Raw genomic sequence first — 17,383 nt, forward strand, 5'->3', positions numbered from 1 at the left:
TTATGATCATCAGACTTCCAGTTGACTAGATCTAGCTTGTGCTCCTACCTTGCATCCTAGAGTAGCTCCTTGCTAACTTAGACCACATCTGCTCTACATAGGTTTTAGCAATAAGGGAGTAAAGTAAGGCTTTGGATTACCGTCTTTCATCTTGATCACTTTTCTTCTTGTCATAAAATTCAGTTTTATAGCACATGAAGTCTGGTTAACATGTATTTATTTATTATTATTATTTTTTTTTATTTCATTTTGCAGCAACAACAAAGCAGTCTTGATAAAACTCTGACTCTATCGCCCCCTCTCTCCCTGTCTCCAGGCAGTGTCCACACTAACAGATCTGCTGAGGGATAACCTGAGGAATAGTAAAGTAAAGCAGTTCCTGCTGCCACCACTAGGGGAGCTCCTCTACCTCATCGCTTCTCAGGTAGACTGCTAGACCTCTGCATGACACAAGCCAGTAGCATGTAGAGAGATGACTGAACTAAAGGAGATACACTGATGGACCCAAACACACACTGGACAATTGGGGAGTGGACACACACACACACACACACACACACACACACACACACACACACACACACACACACAAACAGAGGAACGGCACTGATTTGAGTGGTTCAGTAGCCATTCATCAAGAGTGGGAAGGTGCAGAGATGTGAGAGGGATCATTTTATCATTTTAATAAAAAAAAAGTAGGAATGAGATCAAAGTTCATTCAATATGACTACACATTATGACCACCAGTACTTTCAAATTAATACAATGACTCAGTATGCAATACTGAAAAAATAATGTTCAAACCTGCACATCACAAAAAGACAAAAGGGGAAAACTATTGCTATTGGGTGGCCTCTTATTAATTGGATTAGGCTATTTGGCATTTTGTAGGAAACTTTTTGGAGCTATAATGGAATAGATTGTAGCCAATTTGAACATTTTAGGTTAAGGTTTAAACACTTCAGCTATTTCTCTGGATTAATTGACTCATACAGTATTATCAATGGCAACACATTACATTTTAAAAAGTGAATTTAATTGGAAAGAATTCAAAGCTGCCCTTTGTCTTTCATTCATTTCATTTGAAAAACATGTTTGCCAAGGACAGTTTATAAGAAGCACTGCACCGAATTGCTCATCAGTTGAGACTTGACGCACAATATTTCTGCACTGTGTTATCTGAAAAGAATCATCACCTTACAAATAAGAGTGGGCGTGGGATGCAGTTTTCATGTTTTTCCAGAGGGAGGTACACTGTTTCGTTCTTCCTGGCTTAAATCAAGCACACAAGCTGTTTAGAAAATGTTAAATTATTTCCATTTTATTTTACCTTACCTTTTACCTTAGTCCTTATTTACTTGAAGGATATCCAGGAATTTTTGTCAGTACCTCTGATCCCAGGAGGCACTTGAAGGTTCAATCGTTTACCTGACATCAGCGCTGAAAGACAGGCTGACACCTATCAAGAGTGGGGTCACATTGACATTCAGTTCAGTCATTTCAGAGGGTGGATTTTTAAACTTGGATAATGAAAATCTTTCATAAAAAGTAAAGTAAGTTAAGTAAATAATGTGGAATCGGTGCTCTCTTGTAGGTTAATTAGTTGAAGTGAATTGAGCACAACACTGATGTCTACCAGTGCAAGAGAGTAGATGACATTCTCTTATTACTCCACTGAGAAAGACCAATCTTCAGCGAAATGAATGAGACTGAGTGCTCTGTGATTAGGTAATGAGCTGGAGTTTCAATTTACATGTTTACTGGATTGAATTGAAAGCAAATTGACCCCGGCCCCGAAGATTACCGGGGGAAAGAGAGACGGAGGCCTCATTTGACTTCATTAGAAAAGGTGATCTTAATTTATTTTCTGGTTAACCTTGATTTATCCGGGCAGGTCGATTAAGCGCAGGATTTTTATTTACGCGACTGATGGATAACCTTAAGAAATCAATCAGTCCGCCTGATTGCACGGTCTCTCCTGAAGCCATGGAGAATGTCTTCAAAAAAATCCGCTTTCCAGCACTTGGAAAAACGTGCATTTTTCTTTCGATGCCCATGTGTTCCTGGCATCTTAAAATATATTATCAAGAGTTTGCTGAAAGCTGTGAACCGATAAAAATGTTCAGATCTCAGATAATCACCCTAGGTATGGTCCATAAAATGAATCTCCTATTCACCGTCATCACAGATTATACTAGAGCCGTGTCATTTCTAGCTGTGCATGGGAGAGTTTACAGATTCAGTGATGTAGACCGACCTGTATAAAGTCATAGAAAAGTCATGTCAATTTGTTTTGTATTCATTTTTTCCTTGAAATGTCCCTAAGTACACTGGTTGCTTTTCTGCACCGTGGGTCCGGTCAATGACAACGATTGGCTATAGTCCCTTCAAGGCTTTCTTTTTTGTTTGTGTTTGTTTTTAAATTGAGGATCGGGTCTTAAAAATCTCTCCAGTAAAACTATCTGGCCCATTTGTTGTTGTTTTCCCTCAGCGCTACAGCACTAGTCAATGACAATGATTAGCTGCGGTGCCGTCTCTATTTTCAAGATTACAGAGAGCCTAGAGCAGGGTGTCTGTTGCTAGTATATGGCAATGTCAGTGATTAGCTATAGAGGCTTCTTGGCTTTCTGTGGTACGCCTACCCATTTGTTAGGCTTTGGATTGAGGATCGGGTCTTTAAAGTCTCCAGCTAAACTGTCTGTTTGCTTTTTCCGGTCAATGGCAATGATTAGCAAGCTTTTTTAGTGCTGTGTAGGCTCCTGTGTCAGAGCCATCCTTTATTTTAAGGTTTGATTGGATGTTTTTTTCCTTCTGTTCCACTGCAGGGCAAGGCAAGGGAATGATAGTTCTAAAACCCACTTGTTTGTTTCTGGGTTTTTATTCGTGTTTGGGTTGAGGATTGAGTCTTTAAAGAGTCCCCAGGTAGACTGACAGGTTTACTGTCTGGAGGATTTTCTGGTCAGTGATCAGCTGCAGTGCTGCCGCTATTCTCAAGGTTAGATGTAGCTTACAACCTTGACAAACACTGCAGAAACTTTGCTTTGCTGTTACTTTTATGGAACTGTAGCCTGATAGTTAGTTAGGAGGTTGAAATCAAAAGGTGTCACAGTGTTCTCAGAAATTTTTATTGGCTGGGTGGGCTTCGAAAACAACAACGACCACAAGACACTAAAACTCTCCCATGAAACCAACACTAATGAAGTTCTGTGAAACAGCTTTTACATCACATGACACTAAAACTCACCCTTGAAACCAACACTAATGAAGTTCTGTGAAACAGCTTTTACATCACATGACACTAAAACTCTCCCTTGAAACCAACACTAATGAAGTTCTGTGAAACAGCTTTTACATCACATGACACTAAAACTCTCCCTTGAAACCAACACTAATGAAGTTCTCTGAAACAGCTTTTACATCACATGACACTAAAACTCTCCACTGAAAACAGTACTAATGAAACTCCTTAAGACGAGCTGGCAGCTCCTCTTGGCAGGCGGACCCAGCCTGCCTGTTTAGTAGCGGGAGAAACGATCTTATCCGAATCACGGGGAATGGCCCTTTAAGCGTCCCCAGGTAAAAATTGTCTGCTTTGCTTTTCTCTGCTTCTGCAACGCCAGTCAATGACAACGATTAGCTGTAGCCTCCAGTGCCGTCTCTATCCTCAAGGTTAGATATAGCCTGGAGCCTAGCATGGCAGAGACGGGACGGGGCACTGCTTCAGAAAGACCGAAATATTGGTTGAAATGTAATAATCATCAGTTTGTGGAATGTAAAACAGCACTGGTAGCAGAAAATATACATAAATATAATATATAAATAAATATACAGTCACTAATATACTAGAGGCTACATTGTTGAGGTGTACTTTATGTATATACCCAGAGAAAGAGGTATACATACTTTATATGTATGATCAGAGAATGATATGGAAAAATCTGCGTATATGTCCAGAGTAAGAGGTGGTTTTCTCTATATTCTCTAGGTGTTTCTCCTACTACTACAAGTTCATTAGAATTGGATTCAGTGGAGTTATTTAGTGTTACATAGTATATATTATATGTCAGAGGCCCTTCCACCCTGCAAAGAAACAATTTCTCTAGGGGAAACACTTGTATATAGTGGCACTGTTAGTTTTCATGAGTAGTAGTGCAATTATGTTAGGCCAGAGTTTGTAGCCCATTGGTGTTTTTCCTGTTTCTTGTCTCTTATGTGATGCCTATTATTTTTACTATTGTTTTACCCTCCTGTTTTTATCTGCCATTGTCGTCTTGTCTTTTGTGTACTATTTTATGAGTACGATGTTTTATTTTTATTTGACTCTTAAAAAGTTTTCTTAAAAAGCTACAAACTTTTCTTCTCCTTATAGTTATTATTATGAATATTACTATTATCTTAACAAAATAGGAGTGAGAGTTGTGGTACAAGACAGATAAGCAACATAGGAGTATAATATAAATATACAGTATTAGAAGAAGACATCACAAAGGAAAAATAGCAATAGTGTGGAGAAAAAAAAAAAAAAAGAATTGAAAAAGTTAATGAAAGCACCTTGATGTCCAGGCACGCTAATCAAGTAATCAAGATGTCATGCCTCCTCTCACTCCCTCCTCCCCTCCTCCCTGCCTGGTCCCTCTCCTGCCTTCCCCTTACTCCTCTCTACTTATCTCTCCTCCGCTCTCTCTCTCTGCCGCTCTGACTCTCTCTCTCCCACTCTACTCCTCCGCTGCCCCCCCCTCCTCCTCTCTATCCATACCCCCTCCACCACCCTCTCTCCCTCTCTCTCCCTGTGTCTCTCTATCAGGAGGAGAAGAGAGGCTCCCCAGAGGGACTGTGGTTCGTTCCCGCTGCCGCCTACACTGGCTTAATGAGGAGCCTGCGGGAAGGGGTGAGTGTCTCTGTGTATCTGTGTCTGTGTATGTCTGCGTGTGTCTGTTTTTGTGTCTGTGCCTGTGTAGCTGTGACTAAGTCTCCCTCGCTGTGTGTGTGTGTGTGTGTGTGTGTGTGTGTGTGCGTGTGTGTATGTTTGTGTGTGTGTGTGTGGCAGGGGATCCCTGTGAACAGTAATGATGAGGCAGCTGTGGGGGCCTAAAGCCTTGTTTGCCAGCTGCAAGTCAAGGGCATGCAGAGCAGTCACACACACGTACACAGACACACACACACACACACACACACACACACACACACCCCACACCCCTACCTGCATCAAACACAACCCTTTACTGCTCAGCAGCCTGACCTCAGCAGCAATTAGGACCCTCCAGACACACACAATCACTCGCACACACATACAGTAGATGGAGCAGAGACGGAGGCAGCAGTATAGGTAGTCTGCCTTTTTCTTTCTTTCTTTCTTTCTTTCTTTCTTTCTTTCTTTCTTTCTTTCTTTCTTTCATTTCTCTGCTTTTTTTTTCTTTCTCAACAACATTAATTATGCTTTCTCATTTACCTTTATCTTTCACAAACAAGGAAGCATTGGGAAAAGTCATTTTTGTGATTTGACTTTGGTTAGCATGATATCATAACAGAATGAGACATGTCTCCAGTGATAAAATGTCTCCAAAATGTGTTTAGAAATATACAGGTGACATATCAACTTTGGCTGCATGTTACTGAGGGCTAGAGATGAACCTGCTCTTACTTTAGTTTAGCCCTCTGTGCCTGTTGATGGTGTAATGTTCCTGCAATAGTTAAGTGCAAATGTTTCCCCTCTAATTCATTGTAGCCATGGTAGTTGGGAGTAATGTCCGGTGTTTTGAATCCATTGTTAGCCACAGTTTTACTCATAAAACTGTTATTATTTCAATAACTAGCCAAACTCTTCTAACATTGCCCCCGTACTTCTTTGTGTCTTGAAGTCAAGTTGTGCTACATTGTAATGTGTTTAAATATCACATTGAAATATCACATTGTGTTTCCGATGGGTGGCTCATCGGAAACACTTGATGGATGGATGGCTTGATAGACAGATACAGTAGATAGAGATAAAGAGAGATGGATGGATGGATGTTTTCTCTATCAGAGGTAGCAGGGGTCTTACTGCGGTTGCCCACCATTGCAGAATGAATATAGATGAAACTCTGGTCTGTACAGTTGTCAGCTAGTACCTACTGTTGCTTCATTACCACTGGGAGTGTAGTGGGGGGGGAGTGCAGAGCGGAGGAGGGGAGTGTGTGACAGGAGCAGAGAGAGGGGTTGAGGGGAGGAGAGAGGAGGTTGACTTATTTATCATTATTGAGCTGTGAGAGTGCGCTGACTGAAACACACACACACACACACACACACACACACACGCACACACACACAGCCTTAGGGACCAGACACTCATCCACAGACCCAACCTGCCTCCCTCTCTTCTCGCCCCCCCCTCCCCTTCGTCTCCCCTCCCTCCCTCCCTCCCTCCCTCCCTCTATCTCTCTCCACCCCGCCTCTCTTTCTCGCTCTCCCTCACTGGTTGATTTTGGATGCACAGGTATATTTGCCACTTTACAAAGCTGTCTAAATAGTTTAACTTTGTCTCAGGGGCATTATATTTCCTGTAGGCAACACGCTGGCCATACTATAGCTTGCTATGCTCCCACTTTAAATGATAGCAAGTTGCTTGAGAAGCAACTATATCATTCATATGGCATAAGTACCATGCATTTCCACAGGACAACATTTGAGGAATTAAGAAAAACACAATTTTCAGGTTGACAACTACATTAACACAATTACTTTAAACTTTACTTTTTCATGGGTTTTCACTGTTCCTAAAGCAACAGACATTGTGTTTCTGAGGTTTTTATGTGATAGCACCAATAATCCAGCATGAGTGTGTTGTAGGCCATTAGTCAACTACAGTATAGTAACAGTGGTTACTGGTCTATCTTCAGAGCTCCTCATCAGTTGCCCAATGCAACGTACAATGCAAGGTTTCCACGAATGCAACAATGGGAGAGTGTTACTGTATGTCAACAACAATTAATTGCCCACCCAGTCATAATGGTAATCGGTAGGTCACACTAGGTTAACACAATAGTAAGTGAAGCATTAACTTGAGTAAGGAAAAGTGGGAGTGTATTGGCTGTGATTTGTTTTGAATATAAAGTGCGTTTTAGCTGGAGTCAACTCTACATCTGTCTTTGGACATTTTTAAACAGCGATGTAGACTTTGTAGCATGTCAGTCCACATCATGGGGAAAGATGCTCCATGTAGACTGCAAAACTCTTCACGTTACAGCAGATCATCATATTTACACACAGCTGAAAATGGGTCGCTATGGAGTAACATGGTAATAAAGAAATATATCCATATCACTGTATATTAACAAATATATATATTAACCTATATTTTTCCCACAAAACCCCCCTTAGTTCAGAGATAGGTGACCGCTTGCATAAATTATATGGTCATCCACCAATATTGGCTCCTTGGGGACCTGATGTCACACCACACATTTACTTTCATTTTGATAGCCTAATTTAAAAACAATGTTTCCAACACATTTGGAGAGACAGCAAAGTAAAGTCAAGTATTTCATTTGGTGTACAGGGTAATACTTAACTCTGCTTGGTGAGCTGGGAGAGATAGAACAGAAAAACATACTGGAGGGGTGAGAGAGAATAATAGAGAGAGAGAGAATGACCATAAATAGGGGCAAGAAAGAGGAGAGGACAGAGAGAGAAAGCTGGAAAGAGGAGATGAGACAGAGCTACTCGGCAAAGGGAAGTTACACAGAGAGAGAGAGAGTTGGAGAGATGGGGAGGATATGGCAGGAAGTGAAAGAGAGGCAGAGAGAGAGACGTGGCTTAATTTGTGCCGGATCCAGCCAGAACAGATCTTCCAGATTTTAATCAGCTCCCTTTTTGCTGGATCTGGCGCCTCTGTCAGATATCTAACAAATACATATGACGATGTGTCAATAAATGTCATTAATGTTCATAAAAAACTGTGTCCGTTATCTTTATAGTCTTTTGCTTCCCCTTGCTCATAAACAGTAGATTTGGGTAGGGCTAGCCTATTTTTCTGGGTTACAGTTGCATTATTAATTGGATTTAAATAAGTAGCAGTAACATTCTTGGTTAAGATGATCACACTATACATGTGAGTGGCATGTGAATTAAGGAAAAGTAGGCTATGGACTTGGCAGCAAGGTAGTAAACTGGTAAAGTGTTTAAAGACAATTGAATTTGTTGTTGGTTCAGGCGGATCCTAGGAATGTCAGGGTTATTTGAGAGATTAAACAATTATTTCTGTGCCAGTCTAATGGCAGAAGTAGCTAGTAGAAATGCTATTGATGCTGTCTCAATGATACCAAAAGGAAGAGCTACAGTAACAAGATCAGTAGCAGGAAAAGAAGGAGACCTGGGAATCAGGTAGAGAGGATTGAGGGGGAGGTGAAGAAGGAAGAGAGTACAGAAGTAGGTACGGTGAAGGCGGGGTGATTTGCATGCCAGTTCAATTAAAAGTCAACTATCATTGGATTATAATGGATAAGACACAAGGCTGTGACATCCACTGTCATATACATAAGAAAAAATAACTAGAGGCCCAAAGGAAAACAGCACATGAGGACGAAGTACACATACAGCAGCATGTTCCTATCCATTCAACACATTTTATCCAAAATCCAAAGAAAATAGTTTGAGAGGATAGTTGACTGTGCTCCAAAGATCAGCCTGATGCTGGAAGAGGCCACTATTTAAAATGAAAAAAGTAAGAATTTCAAAGTTTTCTTTGTTTTTTTGGGGGAAGTCCACTGATTGTCCATGTAGGTTTCAATTGACCTTGTTTGACTGTGAAGCAGGAGGCTCCAGGACTGCTTATTTGACTGTTTTGGGCAAATAAACACAAAGTTAAGCACACATTAGGAGGTTCAGATTCCAATTTTCGACTTTATGTTGCTGCCAGTAATGCATGAAAATGTTTTTATTGAGGCAGCGTAGCCTTATGTCAAAAAAACGAAACTGTTTCTAATAATATAGGCTCTCACATTCATAATACCGTGTCAGAAATTATTTAGTTGAATATTTAGTTGAAAATAGTGAATGAATGCAATAATCAAGCACTCTCAAGCTCCTCTGTTCAGTAAGTGATTTGAAATGACCATGCCTCTCTCTGTGCTGCGCTCCTGGCAATTTTGAAATTAAAAACAGCAAGACCACTTAAAGAATGGATAGGCCCATTCTCTATTAAAAACATAAAAAGCCTGTATTCAGTTACTCTCAAATGGCACATGAGCATAAACAACGAATGTAAGCCTATAATTGGACCGTCGAAACGGTGCTTGGCCGATCACCAGTGGCCCATTTAGAACCTCTATCGGACGATTTGGGTGCATCCCTGCTTAATGTTGGTTTAATGTTCCAGCGGTGTCGACAGTATTTTGGGATTGTGTGGACGTTGTAAGTTCAGTGATGCGTGACGTGCGTGCGAGCCGTAGAAAGCCCTTACTGTAGCGCTGTCACAGAGCGCTGTTCATTGCGTGACAGTATCGAGTTACAGCACCGGGACGCTGTCTAATGCGCTCCAGGCACTATTGTTTTGATGCGTTCTGTGACCCGCCGGATCACCCGCCCCCCACCCCCACCCCCCTCCCCCTCCGCTGGTGCTGAGAGTCCTCCTGATTTACAAGTGAAGCACCGGAGAGAGAGCCAGAGAGCGCTGTACTAGGGGAACGGGTCGAGGGGCGGGGGAGCCAAAGCGAGCAAGGTAGTTGGAGAGGGGGATGGTGCGGAGTGACAGAGAGGAAGAGAGAGAGGGATCGTTGTACCAGGAGAGGGGGGGGGGGGGGGGGGGGCAGCAGGGAGTTAGAGAGAGAGAGAGAGACAGTTGTACTTGGCAAGGGGGAGTAGATGGCATGGAGTGAAAGGCAGGTTTCCAGGCCAGACTTGAGCTGCAGGAAATTATTTATGAGCCTGAACAAGATGATGTTGCTGCTGCCAATGATGAAAGATCTGTGTGTGTGTGTGTGTGTGTGTGTGTGTGTGTGCGTGCGTGCGCGTGAGTGCAACAGAGATGATGGTGTGTGAACAGTGTTACAGGGATAGAAGCCAGGGGGCAGAAATCCCCCCTACACACACACACACACACACACACACACACACAGAGAGAGCAGTGGTGAGCCTATTAAAGATTTATTACTATCTTCCACAGAGGAGAGGAGAACAGACAGGGACTTTCTAAGATAGTCTTAGGTCTTACCCTTGGTGTCTCCAACATAGGCTGACCACTCCACACACACGCACACACACACACACACACACATACACGCACTGTGCAAGCAGTCATATAATGTACAGTTAATGTGTTATATTGATTAGTACGTCATTACTTACAAAATGCAGTTTTGGAAAATGCCTGTACTTATAATGAGAATGCCACCTTTCTTTTAGCACAGAGAAAGAGAAATGGGCATGATCACTAATATCCCTGTCTGTCTGTCTACCTGTCTGTCTGTCAGCCCGCCTGTCTCAACTTGTCCCCTTCCTCATGTCTGCTTGATTGTCTGTAATTCCTGTCTGTCTCTCTGTTTGGACATTCTGTATGCCAGCCTTAATCTGTTTGTGTGTCTATCTCTCTGTCTCTCTGCTTGTTTATCTGTCTGTCTTCCTGTCTGGGCGTCTGCCTGTCAGCCTACGTGTGCGTGTCTGTCTCTCGGTCTGTCTACCAGTTGTCTGTCTATTTGTTAGTCTGTTAATCAGACAGTCTGTCTCTCGCTCTCTTTCAGTCTGGCTATTAGTGGTGTTAGATGTACTGTGAGGCTGATAGATGGTGTCTGTGCTGCTGCCATAGGGGCTCATTCAAAACCAGGTGCACTGGCTTCTAAAGGACTTTAATTACAGAGGGAAACCACATCACACACGTGCATACACACACGCACACACACACACACACACACACACACACAGTGTGCGCACACAAACATCTTGTGTTAAGTCATGTGATGTAGTTTCACTGTGATGTGTGTCTCTTTCTAGTTGAGTCTCAGAGGCCAGGTGCAAACATGTTGGGATATAAAGCTAATCTATTAATCTACACTTAAAGAGAGGATTTCATTGTTCCATACCTACCTAGCCTTTCAAGTCTTTTCATCTGAAAACAGAGGTTTTCCAACTTTTTTAGCCAGGGCTCCAAAGTGAGTAAATCATACCTGTCAGCACTGAGTTGTAAAATAAGGGAGATTTCCCATTTAAACCCATTAGTCCTGTTGAAACCTGATGAAAAGGATGGAAATCCTGTTTCAACTGGACGCAGCAGTAGATATAGGGAGCTAAATGTATGGTGTGGATTTTGGCATGATATTCATTTCAGTAATTGCCAAATGCAAATAAAGTAAACTTGAAATTGAAAAAGAATACAGAATACAGGATCTAATTTGCCTATCTCATATGGTCTTACATTAGAGTGAGCAACTACTTAGAAATCTGGCTTGGATGTTAGAGAGGGGGATGTGTAGGAGCAGGTATGTCATTGGGGTTAAGATGGCACCTCCTATCCCAGACCACTCTTTCATTACATTTGGCCCATGACACTTCCAGAAGGCTCAACTCTGTATACTAAATGTACAAAATATTAGGGACACTTACTTTTTTCATGATGTACACTGATGAGGTGAATCCAGGTAAAAGCCATTATGTAATTTCTGCATTATTTGACAGTATCCATTCTAGAAGGACAGGGGGAATGAGGGGATTTCATGAAATCTTATCAAAAGTTTATTTCAAAAATGATTTTCTCGGCAATCACCTGCATTAGTTAGTATACAGTGGAGAGTAACAGTAAAGATGAGATAGATAGAAAGAGAGAGAGTATGACACACAACCAAGTTCATGAACCGTGCTTGAACACCTGTGCATGGTAATGTATAAGTTCATACTATACAGATGCTATGTTACAAAGACAGGCTCAATTTCTGAGAGGAAGCTGCAGTGTTGTGAGATGACTTTCTCTGTCATTTTATCTCATGTCATCAGATCTCTGATCAATTTTATTTACTCTGACAGCTGCCTCCCATGTGTAAAACATGTTAGTTGACCCTGGGACCAAGGGAAATCTTTGGAAAGGCACTGCAGAATGTTAAACATACATGAGCAGCAATGAGAAAATGAACCCCATTTTCCTCAAATCCCGAAAAGTTGACTTTCTGGAGATGCAAGATTTCAGTAGGACACTGAGTATACCATAGTGTAATGAGCATGTTTCTCAGATGAACTCGATTCTTTTACTGGGAGACATTATAATGAGAATAACTCTCTCTCTTTCCTCTCCCCCCCCTCCATTTCTCTCTCTGCATCATAATGATAGACTTTCTTGCATGAGCTACCACTTGTTTCTCACCACATGTAAAGATCTCTCTCTCTCTGCCTTTCTCTCTCTCTCTCTCTCTCTCTCTCTCTCTCTCTCCCTCTCTCCCCCCTCTTTCTCTCTGTAGTTCCTGGCAGGGCTACAGTCTATTAAACACACAGACAGTGGGTGCTCCCCCGTGGGCTCATTAGTGAGCCGGCCCGCATGGCCTGGGGAATGCTGGAACAGACCATTCCACTGGTTCCCGGAGGGGTGCCAGAGGATTCATTATGTTGTCGTTCTGCGTACTCCCATGGTGTTGAATAGACGATGTGATGTCCTATATTGGATTAATGGGTTGGTTATTTAAGCTATCAGTTATGATTTGAGTTCCCATGTGGTTGAATAGGCTATGTTTTTCATTTCTACAAAATGTTAAATAACCCCGGAACAAAGCCAAGCCATTGATGCATTGTTAAATGTCCAAAGTAGACGGGTGTCCATGAGAAAATCAAGATTTTTCTCACTGCTTGAAAAGTTTACTTTTTTTTAACCTATAAGGTTTCTGCAGGACAGTGGCAATATGTTGTCCAGTGACTGCATAGTCCATATGTGTAGTCTAATGTACTTTTGGCAAACATGTAAGTGAAAATTTGAATGAATAATAAGCAAGCTGGCTTCACTACCCAAACTCACAATTACCTCTCAAGAATCAATGAGTTTTCCTACACTGGAAGACGAAGAGTGACTCTGCTGTTCTGACTGGAGCGGGAAGGTCATTCCACCATCAGGGAGCCCAGAGGGAGCAGAGTTGCGTCCGAGTGGAGCGCTGACCAGGTTGCCGCAGGCAAAAAAAGAGACCCAAGCGTCCGGTAGTGGCAGAAGGCAGAGCCCGGGCCGGCATGCAGGGCTGGACCATGGCCTGGAGGTACGGGGGTGCGGCTCCCTGAGCAGCCTCCCATTTCCCTAACCTGCCCTAAGGACTTATTCATAAAACTCTCTGGTAGTGGTAGCGTGACTTAGGAGCTGCATCCACAATGGTTTTCTAATTCATAAAAGTGGATTACCTGGTCCTTTGTACCATTTCTGTTTTTGTTTTTTTTGTATCTGTTTTTTTGCTGCCACCACCCCTTGGTTATTTGCAAATTGGAAAACAAATCATGAAAGCAGACTGCAATGCAAAAAATAAAACCTGCTATTCCCACACGTCAGATGAGAATATTACTGCCATTTCTGAAATAAATGCTCAACATGAAGTAAGCAAGCAAGGAGGGAAGAAAGGAGGGAGATAGATAGGTTGATTGATTGATTGATTGATAGATTTATAGGTCGATAGATTTTTGCTTTCTTTGACACTGTCGTGTTGAATGCAGTCCACTGCACTTGCCAATACAGGCATGGACAATCAGTACAGTATAAATACACTTAAGTAGCATAATAATTTCATCGTCTGTCACCACTGTTCAGAATAGCATAACGGCAACCATCGGCACGGTAAATTTATGAAACAGCTGTAATTACGAACGTGTACATTTTGTTGAACAGAATGCAGTTAACTTCGTGCTTCATGAATAGGCTCTATTGTGTTTGCTATCTAGGGAGAGTAGTGTCTCAGTGATGCAAGGCGGTGAAACCACAATGCTAACCTGACAGAGTCAATCACTTCTGTTCTACTTCCTGTCTCTCTCCACAATGACTTTCCTGGAAAAAAAACTCATTTCCTCAGCCACAGAGATTTCATTAGCCTGGCCCCATTCTCTGAACACAAACAACTATTCTCTGCATCAAATACGCACACACGCGCATTTGCACGTACACACACACAGGCAAGGGTGTGTAGGCACATACAGTATACACACACACTGTACACATGCAGACCTACACACACACACACACACACACACACACAGTTCAAACCTTTCTCTGTTTCTTGTATTGAAGTGATGTTGAGCTAATCTAATTGTCAGTTTGTGATTGTGTTCGCTCTTTGTTCATCTCTGCCTTTTGCTGTATGGAGACATTTTTCAATAATCGAGTTTGAGTTTGGAACTTCACAATGAAAAAGAGAATGACTTGAACACAGTGGCTGTATTGCATTTTATACAGAAAAAAAACAAAACATTTTGGGCAACAGCACTAGGATGTACACTGTCATTAGGACGCATGCATGCACACACACACACACACACACACACACACACACACACACACACAGAGGTGTAAATACAGACCTATATATATGTAACATGTATATAAATAGGAAGACACACACTACTGGGGTAATCTAATTTCAGTATTTGTGTTGGTTCTTTGGCTGCTTCCAGCATGTTTCTCAGCACATACTGTAGTAATACAGAAATGTTGGCTTTTCACTGTATATTTGAATTCATACCTCTGCGTCCGTGTGTTCATATTTTTTTGTCTGTCTGTGTGCATGTGTGCACATGTCTGTCTGTCTGTCTTATAGGATGATCCCATAGTTCAGCACATGGCTGCTAAAGCCATAGAGAACATCTCCACTACTGTCTGTGGCCCCTCCCACAGCCTGGTCACCACAGAGATAGGCCCCGCCCTCTGGTACCTGTTCACTCACTCCACTGTGGAGGCTGTCAGAGTCACTGCCATCTCTGTAAGGTTACATACATTAACACACACACACACACACACACACAAAACAATCTCTGTAACTATAAGGTCATACACGCATGCACACACTACCATCTCTATAAGGTCATACAAACAAATCATAAATACCACTTGGAAAATCGATTTCTGTTACTTCTGAATTATCATGAGCATAAAGCAAAGTCTGCAGGAAACCTAACTTGGCTTTCAGGCAAGTTTAAACAAGTTCAAATGCTCGAACACTTCTATGTTTTTTGTGTAGCACAGATCCACACAGAGAGGTGGGGCTAAGTGGGAAAACATGCTTGCAGGGTACACACCCATCCCCTATTCAGAGATTCCTATGCACACCTTGTATTTCTAGATTGTCAGTGAAAAAAAAATTTGAACATATTTTTTGCCTGTTATGATGTCTATGCCTATGCTATGCTTTACCCAAAAGGTACCCAGATGGACTGCATGTATCTACAGTATATACTACTGCAGTCTTTACATGAGATATAGAAGGGATTCATTGTGAATCCACATGCTGCGTTTGAATTCTTGACTCCCCCAGTGCCAGATTATGATCTATGATCCCTTATTGAGTTCACCTATTAAATCCCATTTCTCTCTCTCTCTCTATTTTTTTTTTTTTCACATATATTCTGTCTATCAGTCTCTGTCCAGACTAACCCGGGCTGTCCCAGGAGTGTTCTTGGCAGTGATTGACAGCTGTGGCCCGGCAGCCATCTTGGAGGGCGTGGGTGGAGCAGGGGTCAGAGTACAGCAGCACCTGCTCACTGTCATGGCCACCGCGCTACTCGGCGCACGCGCTCACACACACCGCATTGCACAGAACAGGGTTTGTGGACACACACACACACACACACACACACACATACACACACACACAAACACAATATAATAATGTAATACTGTATTGGTCCCCATAGGGAAATCCTTGTTTTTCCTTGCCGCACTCCCCTCCTAGTCTCTATGCCACCCCACTGCCATATTTTGCTCACTTTTTTTTTTCTTTTTTTTTGGGGGGGGGTTCAGAGAGGTTTAGGTGGTGACATCAGTAATGGAGTGGTTTTGACACAAGGACAGAGAGTTGAAGGTGCTCCAAGATATCACAACAACCTTAAGGAACAAACAGACCAGGCTTCAAATTCTTTGTGAATCTTCTCATCTCTTTCTGCTTCTCTCTCTCTCTCTCTCTCTCTCTCTCTCTCCTACAGTTCATGAACTAATGCTGAACTGTGGATGGACTAATTTGTCAGGAATGACTCATTTAATGTTTAATAAGACAGCCCATCTAGTGTGTATGTGAAGTGCTAATCTTGGTAAGGCAGAGGGGCTGAAATTGATTTGAAGGTTTTTAACTTGGAGTCTAGCATTGGTAATTGACTCTGAACTGAATTTATTTGCATTGAGCATTTCCAATTTAACACCAGAATACAAACTTAGTACTTCAACTCTGCTCTAATTATACACTGATATGCATTCACCCCCCTCCCTCCCCCTCTCTCTCTCCCCTGGCACAAAGACAGACAGTCCAAGAGTTTGTTTACCCAGAACTGTGCGTGTATGTGTGTGTGTGTGTGCGTGTGCGCGCGTGCGCGCGTGTGTTTGCACAGCAGCTAATTTGTGGAGTGTGTCAGTATCTGGGCTAATTGGCTGAATGAACGCATTACAGCCGTCTACTGGAGCAAAGCATTATGGGTAGTGGGGAGGGACTTATCAGCTAGGCACACACTACCGGGCTTTGAAATTAATTAACTTGGTGTGTCGGCGCATACACACACGCATGCATGCACTTACGTGCGCATGCACACACACACACACACACACACACACACACACACACATACACTCACACGCTCAGAGCCAGTAGTGAATGGTGTTAATGATAATGGTACTGAATGTTGGCCAGTCAACAATTTTCAAACCAGTTACTGCCGTTGACTTTATGCTGAGTGAGTGGATGTCTAAAGTAGCTGTAGGCATAATGGTGTGTGTGTGTGTGCGTGCATTTTGCAGGGTGAGGATGGGAGTGGGGTCTGGACTGATTAAGTTTTGGTCTGGTATTTGACTTAATTTCAGAAAATTTAAATATGCTTTTCCTGAGCACCTAAAGGAAAATGGGAAATTTAATATTCTGTCATATTTCTGTGCACAAGTTATTTGAATAAGTAGTAATAATATATTTCCCTTTCCAAGGGTTTCTGATGTTTGTCCCTAAACAATGTTGTATCTCAGAGAGTCTTGAATCCCTATTGCTGTGCAAAACCCACCCAGGTGGGATGTTACCACTTAAAGAGATTGGTTTTGGGGGGATACTTTTCCTACTTACACAGAAACAGACAAACTTGTGAATGCCATTGTTATGTCTCTGCATGCAGTTTGAAGGATTGGAACTGTTAGTTTAGCTAAATTGCTGGAAGTCTAGGGGATCAAGTAGCAGCTCCTCTCAAAAGTAGGAAAATACACCTGCTCAGTATATTC

At 42.2% G+C, this 17,383-nt stretch overlaps 1 protein-coding gene across 1 annotated transcript in view; it reads left to right on the top strand.

Moving 5' to 3' along the window:
• Positions 1–17,383, top strand: part of ulk4 (unc-51 like kinase 4) — a 92,986-nt gene that overhangs the window by 19,485 nt on the left and 56,118 nt on the right. Inside the window, exons 17-20 of the mRNA XM_071911778.2 lie at positions 317–424; positions 4,805–4,888; positions 14,736–14,897; positions 15,552–15,737. Of these exons, the coding sequence (XP_071767879.1) occupies positions 317–424; positions 4,805–4,888; positions 14,736–14,897; positions 15,552–15,737 (540 nt within the window). The remainder of the gene's footprint in view (positions 1–316; positions 425–4,804; positions 4,889–14,735; positions 14,898–15,551; positions 15,738–17,383) is intronic.

This window comes from Centroberyx gerrardi, chromosome 12 (assembly GCF_048128805.1).
Source record: "Centroberyx gerrardi isolate f3 chromosome 12, fCenGer3.hap1.cur.20231027, whole genome shotgun sequence".
NCBI lineage: Eukaryota > Metazoa > Chordata > Actinopteri > Beryciformes > Berycidae > Centroberyx > Centroberyx gerrardi.